The sequence below is a fragment of the Chiloscyllium plagiosum genome, unplaced genomic scaffold, assembly GCF_037043375.1.
Source record: "Chiloscyllium plagiosum isolate Xiang-an unplaced genomic scaffold, Cpla_swu_hap1 HiC_scaffold_27, whole genome shotgun sequence".
Lineage (NCBI taxonomy): Eukaryota > Metazoa > Chordata > Chondrichthyes > Orectolobiformes > Hemiscylliidae > Chiloscyllium > Chiloscyllium plagiosum.
In genome coordinates, this window is record NW_028270165.1 from 10679401 (window position 1) to 10700664 (window position 21264).

At 45.5% G+C, this 21264-nt stretch overlaps 1 protein-coding gene and 3 non-coding genes across 4 annotated transcripts in view; 1 reads left to right on the plus strand and 3 right to left on the minus strand.

Moving 5' to 3' along the window:
- LOC148143086 (uncharacterized) overlaps positions 1-21264 on the plus strand; it is a 260306-nt gene that overhangs the window by 129283 nt on the left and 109759 nt on the right. Inside the window, exon 3 of the mRNA XM_087973994.1 lies at positions 16883-16990. Coding sequence (XP_087830120.1) covers positions 16883-16990 — 108 coding nt within the window. The remainder of the gene's footprint in view (positions 1-16882; positions 16991-21264) is intronic.
- Positions 4667-4738, minus strand: trnae-cuc (transfer RNA glutamic acid (anticodon CUC)). Its single transcript has one exon. It is a non-coding gene; the product is annotated as a tRNA-Glu (tRNA).
- On the minus strand, positions 7957-8030 carry trnan-guu (transfer RNA asparagine (anticodon GUU)). Its single transcript has one exon. It is a non-coding gene; the product is annotated as a tRNA-Asn (tRNA).
- Positions 11328-11401, minus strand: trnan-guu (transfer RNA asparagine (anticodon GUU)). The gene has a single exon. It is a non-coding gene; the product is annotated as a tRNA-Asn (tRNA).

Below are 21264 nucleotides of genomic sequence, written 5' to 3' on the forward strand. Positions count from 1 at the left end.
TGGTTTAGAGCATAAGCTCTTCATCAGGAATAAAGGGTGGCCCAAGGAGGCTGAGAGGTAAATGGGAAGGAAGTGGGGCTGGATGAATGGCAGCTGGGAATGCAATAGGTAGATGGAGGTAGGGATTGATGGTAATAGGTCAGAGATGAGGGTGGAGCAAATAGGTGAGAAGCAAGGTGGACAGGTATGACAGGTCAAGAGGTTGGTGTCGAATTGGAAGGTTGGATCTGGGACAAGGTGGGGGAGAGGAAATGAGGAAACTGATGAAATCTACATTGATACCATGTGGTTGGAGGGTCCCAAGTCAGAAGGTGAGGTGTTTTTCTTACAAGCGTCGGGTAGCAAGAGTTTGGCAGTGGAGGCGGCCCAGGACTTGCATGTCCTTGGCGGAATGGGAGGGCGAGTTAAAGTGTTCAGCCACAGGGCGTCGGTCGTTTAGTTTTAGTGTCCCAGAGTTGTTCCCTGAAACGTTCCGCGAGTTGGCGTCCAGTTTCCCCAATGTGGATGAGACCATATTGCAAGCAATGGACATAATCTTATAAATAGATTGCATAAATCTTAGCCTGCCAGAGCTCTTTTCTTTAATTAAATTAAAGAAAATTTTAACTAAATTGGGTGACTGCATGAAACGGTTTGTTCGTCAGATTTGAATCATCACTCCCAAATGAGACAATGCCATGAATATCAGTGAACTGCTCTTTTTGTTAAAAACCACAAGTTCTTGATGTATTTTCACAACTTACTGGTATTCACATCTGCACATTCAATGTCAAACTCTGACATCAGAAATGAAGTTACACCATTAATTTTGACTTTCAATATTTGAAGAATCAAATTAATAGCACACAGTCAATACCCAGTCTGAATAATATGAAATTAAATTTAACCAAAAAAACATAAAACCAAGCTGGGAGATAAGAAATGGGGGAAGGGCATAAAGCAAGAAATGCAGCATCATAGAAGGTGCTCCTCCAGGGAGTGTATTTTACCAACTACCGCTGCTAAATATAAACAGTCTGATATGATCCTCCGGTTTTAATGTAAACCATAGCCCCATACAGTAGGAACCATTAAATGAGTTAAAAATACAAGCCTTGAGCAAATCCAGCCTCCAGCCTTACCCCCATCTTCTTGGAGCTTGGAACTTCCTCAAGCACCGGCGGGTCGTTGAACTCCTGGGCTCCAGCTGCCACTCCTCCACTGAAGAAGCTTTGGGAAGCAGATGCAAAGGCAAGATACAGAACAGAGCACCATTGTAAATGAAAGCAGCTTACGAAGACATTGGGCAATAGCATCACATGGTTTTTACCCATCGACCTCTGGGTTATGTGCCCAGCACACTCACGCAGCACTACTCTGCTTCTGGGCTCCCAGTAGCTGGATTGTGGATCAGTTTAAAGTAGGTCCTATATCTCTGACAACATCGGTACACAAGGCAGTGAAGAAAGGTTTCAGCACACTGGCCTTCATCAATTAGGGAATTGAGTATAGATGTTGGCAAGTTATGTTGTAGTTATACAGGACGTTGATGAGGTTGCACCTGGAATATTGTGATCAGTTTTGGTCCCCTTGGTGTTCTGACTTCTTCAACTCTGGGTTTGTGTTGAACTTGATGGGATACTTTGTCCAACTTAGCATGTTTAAACAGTATCGCTCAGATGATTGATTTGAAACTTTTCAGGAAGTGAGCTCAGTAAGATTGAACTATTCAAAGTTACTTGGACCCTATTTTAAAATTACATCAGTACCAGTAGTCAAAGACACGTACAGCATGGAAACAGACCCTTCGGTCCAACTTGTCCATGCTGACCTGATATCCTAAATTAATCTAGTCCCATTTGACAGCACCTGACCCATATATTCTGGCAGCTCATTTCATATATGTACCACCCCCTGCATGAAGACGTTGTCCCTTTAATATATTTCGCCTCTCACCCTAAACCTATGCCCTCTAGTTCTGGACTCCCCCACCCCTGAGAAAAGACCTTGTCTATTACCCTGTCCATGCCCCTCATGGTTTTGTAACCTCTATTAGGTCACTCCTCTGCCTCCGATGCTCCAGGTAAAACAGCTCCAGCCTATTCAGCCTCTCCCTGGAGCTCAAACCGTACAACCCCCAGCATCATTCCCATAAATCGTTTCTCATGGAGAAGTTAACGTTTCAGTCCTGAAGAAGGGTTAATACCCAAAACGCTGACTACTCCACATTCTGAGGCTGTATTCTCCCAACCTCCTGCTTGCAACTTCGGGTTGCAATATGTAGTGGCTCAGTGGTTACCACTGCAGCCTCACAGCGCACGGGACCCAGGTTTGATTCCAGCCTTGGATCGCTGTCTGTGAGGAGTTTGCACAATCTCCCAGTGTCTGCATGGGTTTTCTCTGTGTGATCCTGTCTTCTTACATAAACCAAAGATGTGCAGGTCATGTTGATTGGCCATGCTTAATTGCCCATAGTGTTAGGTACATTAGTTAGAGGGAAATGGGTGTGGATGGGTTACTCTTCGGAGGGTTTGTGTGGACTTGTTGGGACAAATGGCCTATTTCCTGTAGCTAATCTCATCTGCACTAATTTTGTCTCTAACGAATGGCAGAGTAGATTCGACGGGCCCAATGGCCTAACTTCTGCTCCGATGGTCTTGCGGTCTGAGGTTTATTTGGATAATTTCATTGGCAATGTGCAGTCCCTGGCTCAATGAGCAGCAGTGCCCCCGCTGGTGCTTCCGCAAGTTGCAAGCAAACATGAACCTCTTCCCACACTCGGGCCAGCTGAAGGGCCTCCCACTGCTGAAGGACACACAGGTGTTTCAGCAGGGTGGAGGAATTGCTGAAGGCCTTCCCGCACTCAGGTCAGCAGAATGGCCTCACCCCCCCCCCCCCCCCCCCCCCCGCCCCCGTGTGGACCAGCTGATGCTTCTGCAGTGTGGAGGAGCGGATAAAGCCCTTCCCACACTCGGGGCAGGAGAACGGCTTCTCCCCGGTGTGGACGGACTGGTGCCTCAGCAGGGCTGAGGAATTGCTGAAGGACTTCCTGCACTTAGGGCAACTGAACGACCACTCACCCATGTGGACTCACCAATGGGCCAGCAGGTCGGAGGAAAGAGCAAAGCCCTTCCTACACTCGGGGCAGAAGAACGGCCTCTCCTCAGTGTGGACCCATTGGTGTCTCAGCAGGTGGGAAGAACTGCTGAAGGCCATCTCGCACTTGGGGCCGGAGAACAGCCTTCCCCGGTGTGGACCAACTGTTGCGGCAGCAGGCAGAGGAATCACTGAAGGCCTTCCCACACTCAGGGCAGCAGAAGGGCCTCTTCCCCTCTGTGGACCCACTGGTGCTTCAGAACCCTTTCAAATTTCACAGTGTCCTTCTGATAGGAGACCAGAATTGCACACAATATTCCAAAAGTGGTCTAACCAATGTCCTGTACAGCCACAACATAACTTCCCAACTCAAATACTCAGTCAGAGGATTGGGAAAGCTTTCAAAACCCACAAAAAACAAACAGGAAAGAATGGACGGCCAAACGAATTTTTGAAAGTCAGCTTGGAAGCATCAATGAGAAATCGGCGGACTGGGTTTATTGGGGACCCGTTCTCCTTAAATACACTATATACCTATTCCTCTTCTGCTCTTCGTAGTTTCTCTGTGCCGCAGTGTGTAATGGCTCGTTGAAATAATGTCCTGATGCAGCAACGTTTGTGGGTGTTGGGATGATTGTTTCTGTGGTTAAGAATTTGGTTTGTGTGTGTTGTTTTTCTGTAGATGCTAGTTTGAAGTTCCCCATTGACTGTTCGCTCTACTGTGACATCTAAGAATGGGACTTTGTTGTTGTTCTCCTCTTCAAACCAGGAGCCCCCCTCAGGCCCAAAGTCTCACCATTTGGAACACCAATATACAGACTAGTCAAAGGCCTCCACTGAAAACACCAAGTCGAAGATTCACGCCACTCCATTTACTCCATCCAAGAATTCCTGAACACCAAAGACACTAAGATAGAAGAGGATGGAATAATGCTGTCCTTTGACATAACAGCCCTGTTCAAATCCATTAACATCAACTTGGCCAAAGAAAACTGAAGACACTACTCGAAGAACCAGAGACACAAACACAGCACCAACTTCATCAGCAAAGATAGCACTGTCAACCTCGTAGAACTGTGTCTTACCACCCACTTCATATTCAGTAACAAGCCCTCCAAACAAATCAACGAAATACCCATGAAACCACCAGTATCAGGATTCCTCGCAGAAGCAATAATGCAGAGACTCGAACAAACAGCCCTTCCAACGATCCACCCAAACTTTGGGTCCACGACAGTGATGACACTTTTGTCATCAAAAAATGAAACAAATTAGAGGAAACCTACAACACCATCAACAATATCCTCGCTGACATAAAATTCACAAAAGAGGAGAACAACAACAAAGTGCCATTTCTAGATGTCACAGTAGAGCGAACAGTCAATGCTAAATTCAAAACAGCGTCTACAGGAAAGCAACACACACGAACCAAGTACTGAACTACAGAAGCAATCATCCCTCCACATACAAATAAATCTGAATCAGGACACTATTTCAACGAGCCACGACACACTGCAGCACCTAGGAACGACTTTAAATAATGACACAGCGCATTTAAGAAGAATGGGTAGCCTGCACCCCTGAAAATGGTTTCCCTGACCGGGAATCGAACCCGGGCCGCGGCGGTGAGAGCGCCAAATCCTAACCACTAGACCACCAGGGAGATACGAATTCCGCTTGTCAGCTCTCCTAAAAATTACTTTCCTGCCCGGAAATCGAACCTGGGCCGCGGTCGTCAGCAAGCTTTCACCTGTGCATCCAACAATGTCATTTCTTGTATCCATTGCTCCCGATGCGGTCTCCTCTACATTGGGGAGGCTGGAGACTCCTCGCAGAGTCCAGTCACGGCGCTTGAGGGGATATTTCCAGGACACCCGCAACAATCAACCCCATCGCCCTCTGGCCCAACATTTCAACACCCCCTCCCACTCTGCCAAGGAAATGCAAGTCCTGGGCCTCCTCCATCGCCGCTCCCTCCCCACCCGATGCCTGGAGGAAGAACGCCCCATCTTCCGCCTCGGATAAATTCAAACCCAGAACATTAATGTAGACTTCACCAGTTTCCTCATTTCCCCTCCCCACACCTTACTTCAGTTCCAAACTTCCAGCACAGTGCTATCCTCATGACCTGTCCTACCTGCCAATCTCCCTTCCCACCTATTCGCTCTACCCTCCTCTCTGACCTTTCACCTCCATCCCCACCCCCATTCACCTATTGTACTCTTTGCTACCTTCGGCCCAGCACACCTCAACCCCCCAATTTATCTCTCCACCCTGGAGGCGTCCTGCTTCCATTCCTGATGAAGCGCTTTTCCCCGAAATGTCGATTTTCCTGCTCCTCGGAAGCTGTCTGACCTGCTGTGCTTTTCCAGCACCACTCTGATCTAAACTCTGGTTTCCAGCATCTGCAGTCCTCACTTTTGCCTACCCAATAAACCCAGTGTGTCGATTTCACATCAACAAACTGACACAAGCAGACACAACGTGTGCAGAAACCCTCGCCACATTACTTTACATAAAAGACATCTGGGAAATGATGTCCAGACAACTCAACGCTCTCAGCATCATGGTAGCCCACAAACCTACCAACACACTTAAACAGCGGCTAATGAACCTGGAATAGCCTATACAAACAACCAGCAAACGAATGTTATTTACAAAATACCATACAAGGAAATATATACATGAACTCTGCCGCACAGTTCTCTGTGGCAAGAAATGCTGGGATGAGATAAGGAAGATTTTTTTCAGCCAAAACGAATCGGCACTGAATGGACAGCCATTTAAAATCTACGCTGTCAGGCCAGGATGCAAGATCCAACAGGATGAACAGATTTCTTATTTCCTGAAGATTTACAAAGCTGAGACTGGGTTTTGGTGTTTGTTCCCTTTCCACTCCCAGGAGCCGCAGTGGTTGGGGAGGTGAGTTGGAGAAAGTGAAATATGTCCATGAGCAGCGTGTGGGGCGATTTCAGCTTCCCCTCCTCTGACAGCGCTGTGACGTGACTCTGATGTTCTCAGGGACACTTACTGACGCGAGACAGTGAAAAGATTCCCATTCCCGCAAATCAGGAATTCAAACCGTATGCCGGCTTCAGGACAATGAGAAAGATTAATTGGAGTGTGTGAAGAAGCTGTGAGCTGCATTTCAAAGAGGTAGGTGGAGTCAGATGCGTCATCCATTGCGCCCCGGTCCTGTGCGTACCTGACGCCGCCATGATGCAGAGTTCTGACGTTAACACGGACATGCGCAGCAATGGGAACATTCACAAGAGGAACAGCCAAAGATAATCACCGTCACTGCTTCCCTTCCATTGTCCCAACTTGGTGAAGCAGTATCTTTCACTGGCAAATAAAACACCTTTGTCCTCAGGTGCCTGCTTCATTTCGATCACGACTTCACGCCCCTCACTGTTCTCGTCTCATTTCCAAACACTTGGCTCATAGCCTCAAAAGTAGCTCTGTGGGTATCTGCTTGTTCCACCCTGACAGGCAGTGGGTTGCAGATTTCCAATCCCTCCACTGATGTGAATCTTAAAGAAGAAACCGGGGAACAGTCTTCCTTTCTTTTTGACGACATTTCTCAACTGTAGTCGGCAAGGTTCACACCTGCGTGGGGAAACCGCAATCGATCTCAAATCCATCGTATTAACCACTCGACCCACGAATAAAGAACCACACTGACAGCTTCATTTCCCAGGTCTCTCTGCCTGTGGAGCTGAGAAATAGTGAGTTATTGCTGGGTTTGTTTGAATACAATCACTTCACAGGTTTCGAAAGGTTTACATATCTGCACATGGCGAGTCTGGTTGTTTCATCACGAAAGATGAAATAAACTTTCAGTTAAAAGCAAAAACAGAAATTGCAGGAGCAACTCAGCAGGTCAGGCACCATCGGTGGAATGAGAATCAGAGACAATATTTCAGAACTCTGTTTTCTCCCACAGGTACTGCCAAACCGGCTGAGTTTCTCCAGCAGCTCCTCTTTGTGTCTCTGATTCTCAGCATCCGCAGTCCTTTACGTTAGAAATTAAATCAATTCAGCCTCATGTGCAGGAATGAGAATCTTTTCAATTTCCCAAAAATTGGCAGAGATTTCAAGGCATTTGGAAAAAAACAGTAAAAGTGACATTAGGAAGAACACTTTCTTGTCCCTGTCTGACCGTGACAAGGAGGCAGATTCAAGAACACAAAAGGGAATTCGGTGGTCATGTCCAAAGTAACCATGTGGCGATTTACAGGGCGAAGGCAAGAGAATGATACGAATAGAGACTCTCATTTACTTGCTGTGGAGAACCAGCAGAGCTAATGTGGGCCTCAAATTGCGCTGTGACACGTGTTGTGATTCAGAGTGAACTCTCAGTTCAATCAACGGAAGGTGGGGATTTAGAAAAGTTTATATTTACACAATCTCCTCACGTCAACGCAACAACAAAGTGGTATAATTATCCGCCAGTGGAGAGAACCCGGTTCCTGGAGATGGGACAAAGAGCGGGCTCAGGGATATCAATCCACATTGCTCTCTTTGCCACGAGTTCAGAGGGAGAACATTGGAGGGACAAAGGAGAGAATAACGATCTGTGTAGGAGGGTGACTAACTGTTAATGGAGACTATTCCTGGCTAACAATAAGTCGTGTGTAACAGCAGACGATGTGATAACACGGCCTCGTGTGGGTGTGGTAGGGATCAAGGGCATGGGGGAGTTCGGGTCCAAATAATATTGAACTCGATCTTGAAGACTGGAGGACTCCAAGCGGTAAATGGGGCGCTGGTCTTCCATCTGGAGCAGAGCTTTGCTGGAACACTGCTGCATGCCGGAGACAGAGATGTGGGCCAGGGAACAGGGTGGCGTGTTAAAGTGACAGGCAACCAGAAGCTCATCGCCTCTGGGTGGGCTCGAACCACCAACTTTTCGGTTAACAGCCGAACGCGCTGACCAATTGCGCCACAGAGACAGGCGATGACATGGGCTGCCCCATCGCTTCGGGGAGGCTATTAGTGAATTCATAATTCAGTCTCCCGGCCTTGAATTCCAGTTGTCGTCTATCAGTTTTACTTTTCCATAATAAAGCCTGGGACATTCATTGTGGAGACACCGGGGACAGGCTGGAGACACATCCATGTCAGGAGGAACTAGCTTTCTTACTCCGGGGCCGTCGCCCTTCGAGCCTTTCAGTGTTTTGCCTGTTCCCGAGTTCTCTCATTGGCTCGGAGGCGAGAAGGGATTTGAATTCCTGATGTGCAGGAACGACAATTCTTTCAATGTCTCAGATCAGTTCATGTCCCGAGAACATCAGAGTCAATCTCCCGGCCTCTTCCACAAGGGGACGGTGTCTGCACTGTCTCTGCTCAGTGGGACAGTTCATCTTTCATTCTCCTCTCAATCCGCTTCCCAAAGAGTTTCTGAAGATTCACAAAGCTGGAGACTGGGATTTCTGTTTTGCTTCATGAACATTTTTCCATTTCCTAACTGACAATATTTTGCCAAAATCTCTTCCCAATTATACACCTTGCGTCATGTCCAGGGATGAGGAATTTCCATTTTGGAGAGACATTCCCAAGGTTGGGAATGTTCGCTTTGGAGCAAAGAAGGTTAACTGGAGATTTCCTGGGGCTGTTGGTAATGATAGGAGAAGACGCGGTGGGAATGGGCAGATTAATGATCAGAAGAATCAATTGCCACTGACCAGAGTCAGTTACCAGAGGACAGGGATTGAAGTTCTTGAATGAAAAGCAGCACTTGTGCCTAATAAACACAGAGAATACTGCAGAAAGCCAACAGGTCGAGAAGCATCTGTGGAAAGGTAAACAGAGCTGACGTTGTGAGGCTGGTACGTTGTTTGTTCAGAAACGGAGTTTCCTGCATGGCAATCAATTCCCAGACATGAGAAAACGGGACTTTATTGAGACGGGTTTTGTGAAGTTTGAGCGATAATGCAACCAAAAGGAAGTCATTTAAAATCGCCAGCGAAGAAAGCATAGTCAGCAGGTTACCACACTGGGCGGGGGAACCCCAAAGGATCTCTACGCCAACACCTTAAGTGTTCGGCCACAGCTAAGCGCCCAAAGTTGTGGTGTAAAATTTCTCATGGAATGGTTCTAACAGGAAAGGTGAGTATTGGGCTTGTCCTGTCCGCGCCATAGCCCCAACGTATTCTGTTCCCCTGGATTTGATCAGGACAGAGGAGGCTGATGGGAGATCGAACTGAACTACACACATTGATGAGTGATAGAACGGGTGGGAAGGATCCATTCCCATGCGTAGAGAGATTAATAATCAGGGCCGAAAATAAGGAGCCACTTCAAGAAATTTGGGGTTCATTCAGCAAAGCTAATGTAGAACTGTTCACAGAAAATTGTGATGAAAGTCTCTCGAATTATTTTGATGAGAAGTGTTGATGATGCTAATACAATCGATAGATGAACGTAGATTGGTAAATGTATTTGGTGACAGTTCTGTTCTAGCCCCGTGAGCGAAACCTGGATCTGAAGGAATAAAAGGGGAATTAACAGCATCGATCTGAAATTGGATACGTGACAAGAAGCAGAGCCATCATTAACAGTTGGCTTTTGAACTGGAGAAGGTTTCTCGTGAAATTAGCTTGAGGCTTGAGGTATGCAAGGTCAAGATAATTTAGGTAAAACACGGAAACGCTATCCTCATTAGCAGACAGTGAAAGGATTACAAGACGCAAATTAAACATTTTCGATAAGTGATACAGGGGTCTGGGAAGATAAGTATTATAAACTGTGAACAACGAAGTTCTGGAGCACAACACTTTCATTCAAAGACCGAAAACATCCAGGTCCTGATTAATCAGATTGCATTGTGGTGCTTTTCTGCAAAACATCCACTTGCAATGTCCTACAAAAGAGTGACAATACACATCCCTGTCAGCCCAGGATCGAAAATCCGAAGGGATGAACCTTTGCTGATTTTTTGAAGATTCACAAAGCGAAGACTGGGTTTTGGTGACTGTTTCCTTTCCACTCCCAGGAGCCGCAGTGGTTGAAGCGGTGAGTTGGGGAAAGTAAAATGTGCCCGTGAGCAGCGTGTGGGGCTATTTCAGCTTCCCCTCATCTGACAGCGCTGTGACGTGACTCTGATGTTCTCGGGGACACTGACTGACGCGAGACAGTGAAAAGATTCCCATTTCCGCAGATCAGGAATTCAAACCGTATGCCGGCTTCAGGACAATGAGAAAGATTAATTGGGGTGTTTGAAGAAGCTGTGAGCTGCATTTCAAACAGGTCGGTGGAGTCAGATGCGTCATCCATTGCGCCCCGGCCCTGTGCGTATCTAACGCCACCATGCTGCAGAGTTCTGACGTTAACACGGACATGCGCAGCAATGGGAACCTTCACAAGGTGAACAGCCAAAGATAATCACCGTCACTGCTTCCCTTCCACAGGCCCAACTTTGTGAAGCAGTATCTTTCACTGGCAAAGGAAACACCCTTGTCCTCAGGTGCCTGCTTCATTTCGATCACGATTTCATGCCCCTCACTGTTCTAGTCTCATTTCCAAACACTTTGCTCACAGCCTCAAACGAAGCTGTGCGGGTATCTGCTTGTTCCACCCGAACAGGCAGTGGGTTGCAGATTCCCACCAGTCCCAATGTGAGTGAAATATTTTTCCCCCTCCACTGATTTGAATCTTAAAGAAGAAGCCGGGGAGCAAGCTCCCTTTCTTTTCGACGACATTTCTCATTTTGCAGTCGGCAGGTTTCACACCTGCGTGGGGAAACCGCAATGGATTTCAAGTCCATCGCATTAACCACTCGGCCCACGAATACAGAACCACACTGACAGCTTCACTTCCCAGGTCTGTCTGCCTGTGGAGCTGAGAAAGAGTGAATCATCGCAGAGTTTGTTTGAATCCAATCACTTCACAGTGATTCGAAAGGGTGAAATATCTGCACATGGCGAGTCGAGGTGTTTCATCCCAAAAGGTGAAATGAAATTTCCGTTAAAAACAAAACGAGAAATTGCAGGAGGAACTCAGCAGGTCAGGCAACATCTGTGGAAAGAGAATCAGAGACAAAATTTCAAAATTCTGTTTTCTCCAACAGGTACTGTCAAACCTGCCGAGTTTCTCTTTTTGTCTCGGCTTCTCAGAATCCACAGTCCCTTACGATAGACATTAATTCAATTCAGAAACCCCTTTGTGGAGAGGATTTCCGTTTGGGGAACATTTTCCTGACCCCATTAAAAGCGTTGAGCTTCAAAGCCAAGGAAGAAAAGCGAACACAGCGCCCCTGGGTGGGCTCGAACCACCAACCTTTCGGTTAACAGCCGAACGCGCTGACCAATTGCGCCACAGAGACCGGCATTGGCGTAGACTACACCATCGCTTAGGGGAGGCTATTAGTGAATTCATAATTCAGCCTCCCCGCCGAGAATTACAATTGTTGTCTTCCGCGCAGTCTTGCGAGAGATCCCGGCTTTCTTAACTTGACTTGTGCAAAAATGCCCGATTAAACTTCTCAAAAAGAACCTTCGTTAAAAGAGGCTGGGCTCCCTGGATTACGAATGGGACAGGAAGTGAAATGATTGCAGATAGCATTGAACAGGTTGACGTGTTTACTTCCCTAATTTTCTTCTCCCTATGCCAATTGGCACGTGGCTTGTGCAGTAATGTTATTACACACACTGAAGCAGAGGGATTTGAACCTGAGCCTCAGGGCTCTATGGGAGACTACAGCTGCACCACAAAAAAGAACTCTAGTAAATAGGTCCTCTTCTGTTGAATGAGAGGAAACAGCTTCCTCCTCAACATGAGACACGACCACTGTACCCTCCGTGCCCATTACAATAAACTGAGCCTTCTCCTGTTGAATGAATGAGTGGGAACCCCTCTCGGAGCTCCAAGAAGCGGGGGGCCCGGCTGGAGGCTGGATTTGCTCAAGGCTTGTATCTATTAACTTATTTATATGGTTCCTACTGTATGGGAGTATGATTTACATTAAAACCGGAGGATCATGTCAGAGTGTTTGTTTATATTTAGCAGTTGTAGTTGGTAAAATACACTCCCTGGAGGAGCACATTCTATGCTGCTGCATTTCTTGCCTTCTGCCCTTTCCCCATTTGTTATCTCTCATCTCGATTTTACATTTTCAGTCAAATTTAATTTCACATTAATCAGCCTTGTATTCACTGTGTGTTATTAATTAATCTGTTGGATTGTTGTAATGGTGTAATTTCATGTATGTTGTCTGAGTTTGACATTGAATGTGCAGGTGTGAATGCCAGTAAGTTGTAAAAATAAATCAAGAACTTGTGCTTTTTAAACAAAAAGACGAGTTAAATGGTATTACTGGCGTTGTCTCCTTTGAGGATGATGATTATAATCTGACCAACAAACCATTTCATGCAGTCACCCAGTTTAATTAAAGTTTTTTGGAAAATAATTCTGGCAGGCAAAGATTTATACAACCCAAAATATGGTTGGTAATCATGTGTATTCTTATCTTTTAAGCCATAACAGATGGCATTGCGTGGCGGTTTGAGGCTGAAGCTTCGCTGGAAAGAATGTAGATTGATGAGGGAAGTCAAAATGGCAGAGTCTGGGGCCACAATCTATTAGTCTGGCTTGACTGCATGAGTGGTGGTTCTTCAAAAGCACCTTCCAAGTCATGATCTCAACCACCAAGAACAGACAAGTGTGAACACAGGATTCCGACTGCAAGATATATCGCATTGTTTCTTTGTTATTGACCAAAATGCTGGAACTCACTCCTCACCATTGTTACAGTCCACACCATATTTGTGAAGCAATTTAAGAAGCAGATCAGCACCACCTTTTCAAGGTCAGTTTGGGAAGAGTTGTTGGCACAGCCAATGATATTCACATCTCATGAAATAGTAAGCAAAGAGCCCACGGTGTTGGGAGGCTGTATGTTAGCATGGATAGATGATTGGCTAACTACCACAGTTGTGGTAAGTGGCATGTTCAGGATGACAACTTGTAACTAGTGGTGTACCACAGGGATCAGCGCTGGGGGCAACATTATTTACAATATATACACGAATTACTTGGATAAGTAAAGTGAAGGTACTATTGCGAAATTTGCAGAAGAGACAGTTGATGTGAAAGCAGGTGATGAGGATGACATTAGATATCTGGAGAGGGAGAGAGACAGGTTAAGCAAATGAGCGAAAGCTTGACAGATGGGAAAATGAGGTAATACAGTTTGTTAGGAGGTGAAGAACTGAATATTAAATGGAGAAAGCTTTAGAATAGAGGGATTTGGAATCACGTCCACGAATCTCTTCATCCAATTTCAGTGAGGAAAAGGGAGACAAATGGGAGGTTGGCCTTTTCAATAGAGTAGAAATGTAGGAAGGTTATAGTGAACCTATGTAAGGCATTAGTCAGGCCACAACTGAATACTGTGAACAGTTTAGGGACCTTTACCTGAGGAAAGATATATTGGCATTGGAGGCAGGCCAGAGAAGGTTGACCATGATGATACCAGGGATGGAAAGAATGTCTTATGAGGAGAACTGAATAGGTTGGACCTGTGCTTATTAGAAGTTAGAAGAATTAGAGGTAACCTTATTGTCACGTACAAGATTCTGAGGAGACTTGCCAGGCTAGACGTGGAAAAGTGGGTGAGTCTGGGACCAGAGGAAGTAACCTCCAATAGGAGATTGCATGTTTAGGACAGATAGGAATTTCTCCGGAGGGCAGTAAATCTGTGGAACTTGATACTACAGAGGGCTGTTGAGCCTGGGTTGTTACGTGCATTCAAGGTTGAGATATATTTTTTTTAATCATTAAACAAATTGAGGATTATAGGGAAATGGCAGCAAAATGGAGTAAATGTTTCCCAGAATAATCGTGATCTGAATAAATGGCAGAGTCAACTCAATGGGCTGAATTGAATAGTACATAGTAAGGAGGAAAAGGATGCAACTGGCAATTACAGACCAGTCAGTGTTGAGAAGCCTCGAGATTGTAGGGTTTTTGGTAGCATTTGGGCATTGTTACTGGATTTAACATCTGGAGTTTCAAATTGATGCTGCTATGGCCCCGATGCAATTTGAAATCAATTTATGTATCTGGAATATAAACTTATCGCTGCTTTGGTGATCTTATCAATTGTCATAAGTACCTCTCTTGTTCACTAATAACCTTTTTTAAGGAAGGAAATCTTCAGTCCTTTCCCAGTTTGGTGAATGTGTCACTCTTGATCCAAAGTCATGTGGTTGACTCTTAACTGCCCTCTGAATTGGCACTTGGTTATTTTTTGGGAGACCAAGTGTCACGTTCCATGAATGAATAATGAAAAATATTCAGGACAAGATTATCAATGTCACTGTCAGTGAAGGCAAGATTGTGATCTCGTGATACTGGTTAAGTAGCCCAGAGATCTCGGCCTTCTGAGAACAAAAATTAAAATCCCATCATGGATGCTAGTGGACTTTATTTTCAACGAATAAAAAGATCTGGAAATGAGAATTTGTCTCTGTACTGGCAACCAGGAAACCATTATTGGCTAAGACAATGAATTGCAGCTGTTGGAGATCAGAAACAAAAGGCACAGTTGCTGAGGAAATGCAGCAGGTCTGGCAGCATCTGTGGAAAGAAAGCAGTTAATGTTTTGAATCCAGCCTAATTTTGAAGGGCAACCGGGCTCAAAACAGTAACACTGTCGTCTCCTCATAGATGCTGCCAGAACTGTTGTTTTTGTCCAATCATTACAGAGTGTTGTGAAAGTGTTCTTTTAGGGAGGGAAATCTACCACTCACAACTCTACACACGCGTGCACACGCTCACATCATGTGACTCCAGACCTACTACAATGTGGTTGACTCTCAACTGCCTTCTAGCATGTAGCCTATTGCTCAGTCCAAAGGCCATGAGGGATGGGGAGCAAATGTTGGACGTGCTAGCAACAATTCCATCCCTCAAAATATTTTCATATATATTATAAAGCATAGGTTAATGAAGGACAACCGAAACTATGGGAAAGTCATGCCCAACTAACCTGATTTGCTTGTAGTTATAAATATTGTTTTAAAATCCTCTTCAGAGAGGACATTGGTTCCATCATTGTTGCAAAACTGCATGCCATTCTGTGCTTTCTGCTGCAGGAAGGGTGTTGTGAAACTTGAAAGGGTCAGAAAACATTTACAAGGATGCTGCCAGGGTTGGAGGGTTTGAGCTACAGGAAGAGATTGAATAGACTGGAGCTATTTTCTCTGGAGCTTTGGAAGCTGAGAGGTGACATTAAAGGCATTTTTAAAATCATGAGGGACATGGATAGGGTAAATAGGCAAGGTCTTTTCTCTTGGGGTGGGGGAGTCCAAAATTAGATGGCATAGGTTTAAGGTTAATGGCAAATGGAGTTTAATATAGATAAGTGTGAGGTCTTACATTTTGTATAGTCAAATCAAGGTAGGAATTTCATGGTGAATGGTAGGACCTTAAGGAGTGCAGTGGAACAGAGGGATCTTGGAGTACATGTTCACAGTTCTCTGAAAGTGGAGTCACAGGTAGAAAATTTGGGCACACTGGCCTTCATCAATCATGGCATTCAGTATAAAATACCGAATTAGAGTCGAGATAAGCACCAAATAATAATACATACCAACAAGCACCAAATATGTTTCCTATGCAGTATTTCAAACCACGAGATGTAAGGGTGCAGGTTCATAGCTCCTAGAAAGTGGAGTCATGGGTAGACAGGGCAGTGAAGAAGACTTTCGGCATGCTTGCTTTCATCAGTCAGAGCACTGAGTACAGGAGTTGGGATGAATTGTTGCAGCTGTCACAGATTCCACACAACAACACAAGACGTGACCCTGCCCTCCCCTGACTGACTGTCCCTTTGCATATCAGGGGGAAGACACCCCTTTAATTGTGATGATCAGAAAACATGCCATCCTTCAAAAAAAGGGATGTGTTCACAAATATTTGGACAGAGGAAGGAAGTTGCAGTCTGGGTGAAGATCAATCTTCATTCAGAGAGGGAGAGGAAGAGCAGCAGCAGCTTCAGAAGTTCATGGTCCAACTTCTGAAAAGATTTTATCTGATTTGCAGTTGTTCCTGGACTTGTAATATCGTACTGCAGCATATTGTAGATCTTCAGTAAGAGTGTCAATACTGCACTACAGAGGTCCATTTGCAACTTGAGTCCATGTGAACTCTTCGTGGAGGTATGCAGTCTGCCACATAACCCTGTTGGTTTACAGTTACATAAAGATCGAGCAAAGATCTTTGGGATTGAGAGGAAAGAATGTTCCACAGTAACGAGAATTACGTTCAGACTTTCTATCATGGACTGACTGTGATGACCTTTGCAATCACTTCACAGGAATATTACAAGAGAAGAATTTGGCGGTAGAAATCTCAGACCAAACATCACATCAAAGTCTGACAGTCACTTGATTCACGAGGACGTGGATATTGATGGCCTTGAAAACAAAGTGGAGAAGGTCTGTCTGCTTAGTTAGGTTTTAAACGTCAGTGTGACTGGAAACTCAGAGTCTCACATACCCACACACCCGAGTAGTGACTGGAACAAGCTTTACAGACTGAATGAGAGTGTTCCAATTATCAGGGGGTTCACCAGTAACACCAAACACATGCTGTAAGCGTGAGCAAGTTTTCAACAGATTGTTAAGGTCTGAGACAGACGAGGGCACCTGCATCATGGAGAAACCGTGGAAATGTGGGGAGTGTGGGAATGGTTTCCCTTCGCCATTTGCGCTGGAGATTATTGGCGTTTGCACACCGGGCAGCGGCTGTTCACCTGCACTCAGTTACACCACCTCCTGGCCCACCAGTGGGTCCACACCAGCAAGAACCCGTTCATCTGCCCCGTGTGTGGGCAGGGCTTCACTCAGTCACACCACCTGCTGCCGCACCAGCGGATGCACACCGGGGAGAAACCGTTTTCCTGCTCCGTGTACGGGAAGGGCTACACCCAGTCGTATTACCTGCTGCTCAGTTTCTGCGTCCACACTGGGGAGAAGCCGTTCACCTGTCCCGTGTGGAGCAATATCTTATGTGATTCCTTCACCCTGCGCAAACACCAGCGCATCCACACCAAGGAGCGGCCGTTCACCTGTCCAGTGTGTGGGAAGGGCTTCATCCAGTCGTACAACTTGTGGAGACACCAGCAACTTCACAAGTGAGATGGCGCAGGGATTCAGGTAGGACTCTGCTGTTACCGCTGCTGAGAGTCACATCTTGAACCCTGTTTAGTGGGTGAAGTGGGAGGGGTAAGGGGTTCCTTTATGCTGAATGGCCGCTCTGTCACCCATTTTACTTCCAGTGGGGGCTGACGCTCTCTGAGCCTGGGATTGCACCTTCCCTACGGAAACAGTCCACAGAAGCGGCTGAAGTGCAGGTAGATCTGAAATCGATACATTTGTCTCTGTCCCATTGAGTCTCCAGCACAGTCGATCCAATTGGCCTCTGTCAGTGTTTATGCTCCACCTGAGCCTCCACCCACCCCTTCATCAGCATACAGGTATCCCCTGAAAGTTCACTTTACCCCCTAGCCCCTCCCCACCCAAGCCTGTGCCAATTCTTAATCCTAACTTAGACCTGCTATTTATTGCCGTTGCGTGGTTTCTCCCATTCATGTGTCTATCCAGATACACCTTAAGTGTTGCTAAGGTGCCTCTTACCACTACATCCATTGGCAATGCATTCCAGGCATCCACCATCCAACTGTGTGAAAAATCTTCCCTTTCAATTCTCCCGCAGACTGTACCCCTCTCGCCTTGAACTTGTGCCCTCTTGTCGTTGACTTTTCCACCCTGGTGGGGCGGGAGGGGGGGAGCATCTGACTATCTAACAGACTATCTGGCCCAACACCAAACATCCAAAGAATAATCCACACAGACCCATTTCCCTACCCCTATTACTCGACATTTACCTAACTTTCACATTCCTGAACACTGTGGGGCAATTTAAGCACGGACAATCCAATTTAACCTGCCAATCCCTGGGCATTGGGGTAATTTAGCATAGCCACTCCACCCTAACCTACACATTTGGATTGTGAGACGAAACCGGAGGAAAACCATATCGACACAGGGAGAATGTGCAAACTCCACACAGACAGTCGCCTGGGACTGAAATTGAACCAATGTCCCTGGCGCTGTGAGGCATCAGTGCGAATGATTGAGCCACCATGCCGCCCCGTCCAGTCAATCTGTGTGTCTCATCATTTTGTTGTGGCCATCCCTCTGCTTCCATCTTTACAGTGAATATAATCCAGGTTTATCCCATCTCTTCTCATAATGAGACCTCCAGACCAGGCAATGTCCGAGTGAACCTTCTCTATACCCTCTCCCAGAGCATCCATGTCCTTCTAGTATTGTGGGGACCAGAACTGCACGCAATATTCTGAGTGTGACCGGAATAAATAGCTGTAACATAACTCGCCAACTCTTACACTCAAGGCTATGTGCCTTCTTGATCTCGTTACCCGCCTGTATTGCCACTTTTGGAGATCTATGTGGCCAGATCCCTCTGTATGCCAGTGCTTCTATGTGGTCTGAAATTTATCGTACAATTCTTGTATTTCCTATGTATCTGTATCCAGCTTCACCTTAATGGTGTTCCCCTTTTTATCTCTTTTCCCCCATTCTCACCCCCTCCACACATCAGCATATCATAAGATTATAGGAGCAGACATTATGCCATTCAACCCATTGAGTCTGCTCCACCATTCAATTATGGCTGATGAGTTTCTCAACCCCTTTCTCCCCGTAACATTCGATCCTCTTGATATTCAAGAACCTCGTTATCCCCATCTTAAATATATTCAACGATCTGGCCTCCACAGCCTTCTGGGGCAGTGAATTCCATAGATACACCACTCTCTGTCTGAAGAAGTTCTCCTTATCTCCGTTCCAAAAGGTCTTCCCTTTACTTGAAGGCTGAGCCCCTGGCTCCTCGTTTCTCCTACCCATGGAAATATTTTCCCAACATCCACTCTGTCTAAGCTGTTCAGTATGCTGTAGGTTTCAATTAGTTCCCTTGTCATCTTCTAAACTCCATTGAGTATAGACCCGGAATCCTCAAATGTTCTTCATATGTTAAGCTTTTCAATCCTGGGACCTTTCTCATCAACCTCCTCTGAACATGTTCCAGGGTCAGTATATCCTTCCTGAGATATGGAGCCCAAAACTGTGTACAGTACTCCAATTGTGGCCTGACTGGAACCTGACAGATCCTCAGAAGTGTTTCCCTGCTTTTATATTCAAGTCCTGTCAAAATAAATGCCATTGTTGCATTTGCCTTCCTAACTACTGACTCAACCTGTAAGTTTACCTTGAGAGAATCCTGGGCTAGAAGTCCCAAGTCTCTTTGCTCTTTGGATTTCTGAATTTTATCCCCATAATCCTTCTGTTCCAGGGTAGCAGCAGAGACCTCCAGACACACTGATTTGTATTCCGGGATATCCAGGGATCTCAAGAACTGCCAGTATCTCAGGAGGAATCGTTATTCTGGGAGGAGGCAGAGAGGAGCGTGGTGTGCACCTGTAAACTCCAGAGCTTCCCAAACTTAACGAGTCAACAAGAACTCTTTCTGGACCAAGAAACGAAAGGGCGGACGAGAAACTGTGACACCACAGGAAGTGAAATTAGGCCATTCAGCCCATTGAGTCTCAAAGGTGATAGGGAAAATGGGGTTAAGAAAGATATCAGCCATGATTGAATGGCAGAGCAGATTCAATACAATAAATGGCTTAATTTCTGCTAGTTAACATCCATGGAAAGAAGGAGGCAACACAATAAGTTGTTTCTTGGGACAGGCAAGATAATGTTGTTTAATAATGGTGTGACAAAAGGACAATTAATTCTGCCTGTCGAAGGAAAGCCCTGACATAGAGGGGTTAATTGCAGGGCAGGCTGTTTCAAACAGATAGCTGACCCTCAAGGATAAGAAGGTAAGCTGCAGACCTGAGGTCTCCAGCAATGTGAGGTGATGTTAGAGTCTTTAAAAAAAACTCACACCACAGATTTGAAATTGAGGAAACGCCACCAAAATTCAACTCCAGAATGATGCAGCAGCAGCAGTACTTAGAAGAATAAGACTGCATCAAACCCCTGGACACTTCCAGAGATGGGCACTGTCGGTGGAAACCCAGATAAATTCAGCCATCAACTGGGTGATAGCCAAGTTTGGTGGGGGGTGAAGCTGAATGAACTTGAGGGGTTTTATTTGTGGTTGCTACATGCAATAAAGTGCAAATCATTGTCTCAGCAGTTGATTCTCTGTGCGGTTTCTGAGTCAGGAGCCAAATTAAGGTGATTCACCCAAAACCACACCAAGATGCTGGGATTAATATTGACTCCATTGCATTCAAGAGAATGTCATCAATACAGTTACAAAGCGAAGGCTGAACCCACCCACCCCACTCACCAAGAGCTCAAACTGAAACGTCCAAAGAGTGGCACGTTGCCCTTTAATCTGTAAAGTCAGTGTGATAAGTGGTGTAACCTGCTGTAGTGTTAAAAGTAAATCCCTGACACTTTAAAATCGACAATCAGCAATTTATTTAGCCAACTCTCACGGTGAACAAATGAACAAAACTACTAACAAACTGAATAAATCCGTCCGAACTATTGGGTATTCTGGAATAAATCAAGATTCTTTGGTATGCTGTTCCAATCAATACATGTCCCACTCAGATAACGCAAAATAGAATTTAATCTCTCAGATTACAACCAGGTTATGTGTCTTCTGGAATATTCTGTGCCATCTTCTGTCGGGGATGCCTCCTCCGATTCCTCTGTCAGGAATGCCCTTCTCTGTTTTTCTAAATGATGCTTTCTCTAATATACAGATGACTGAGAGCGCCAATTCTTTATGATAGGATTGTCCTGTTGTCAAAACTTTAGGATTTAAATTTAGTAAATTTTTGGTAGCCAATGCGGCTGATTTAAATTGATTGGTGAAATTGAAAACCGTTTTCTTGTCCTGCTAACTGTACAGCCTTTTGTAACAAATGTTTCAGTTCAAGTGCTTTTTGTTGTGATCATGTTGCTCCTTTAAGATTACGTTGTTGGTTTATTTTCAGGAGGGGTTGTAAAAGGCTTCCCATTCATCTAGGATTAAGGTTTTTGCTAATGGTTAACAGATACTGGCTAATGCAACAATCCGGGAAAAGGGTTTGACATTTTTTCTTCTAAAACACTTCTACGATGAAAGGGCATTTGT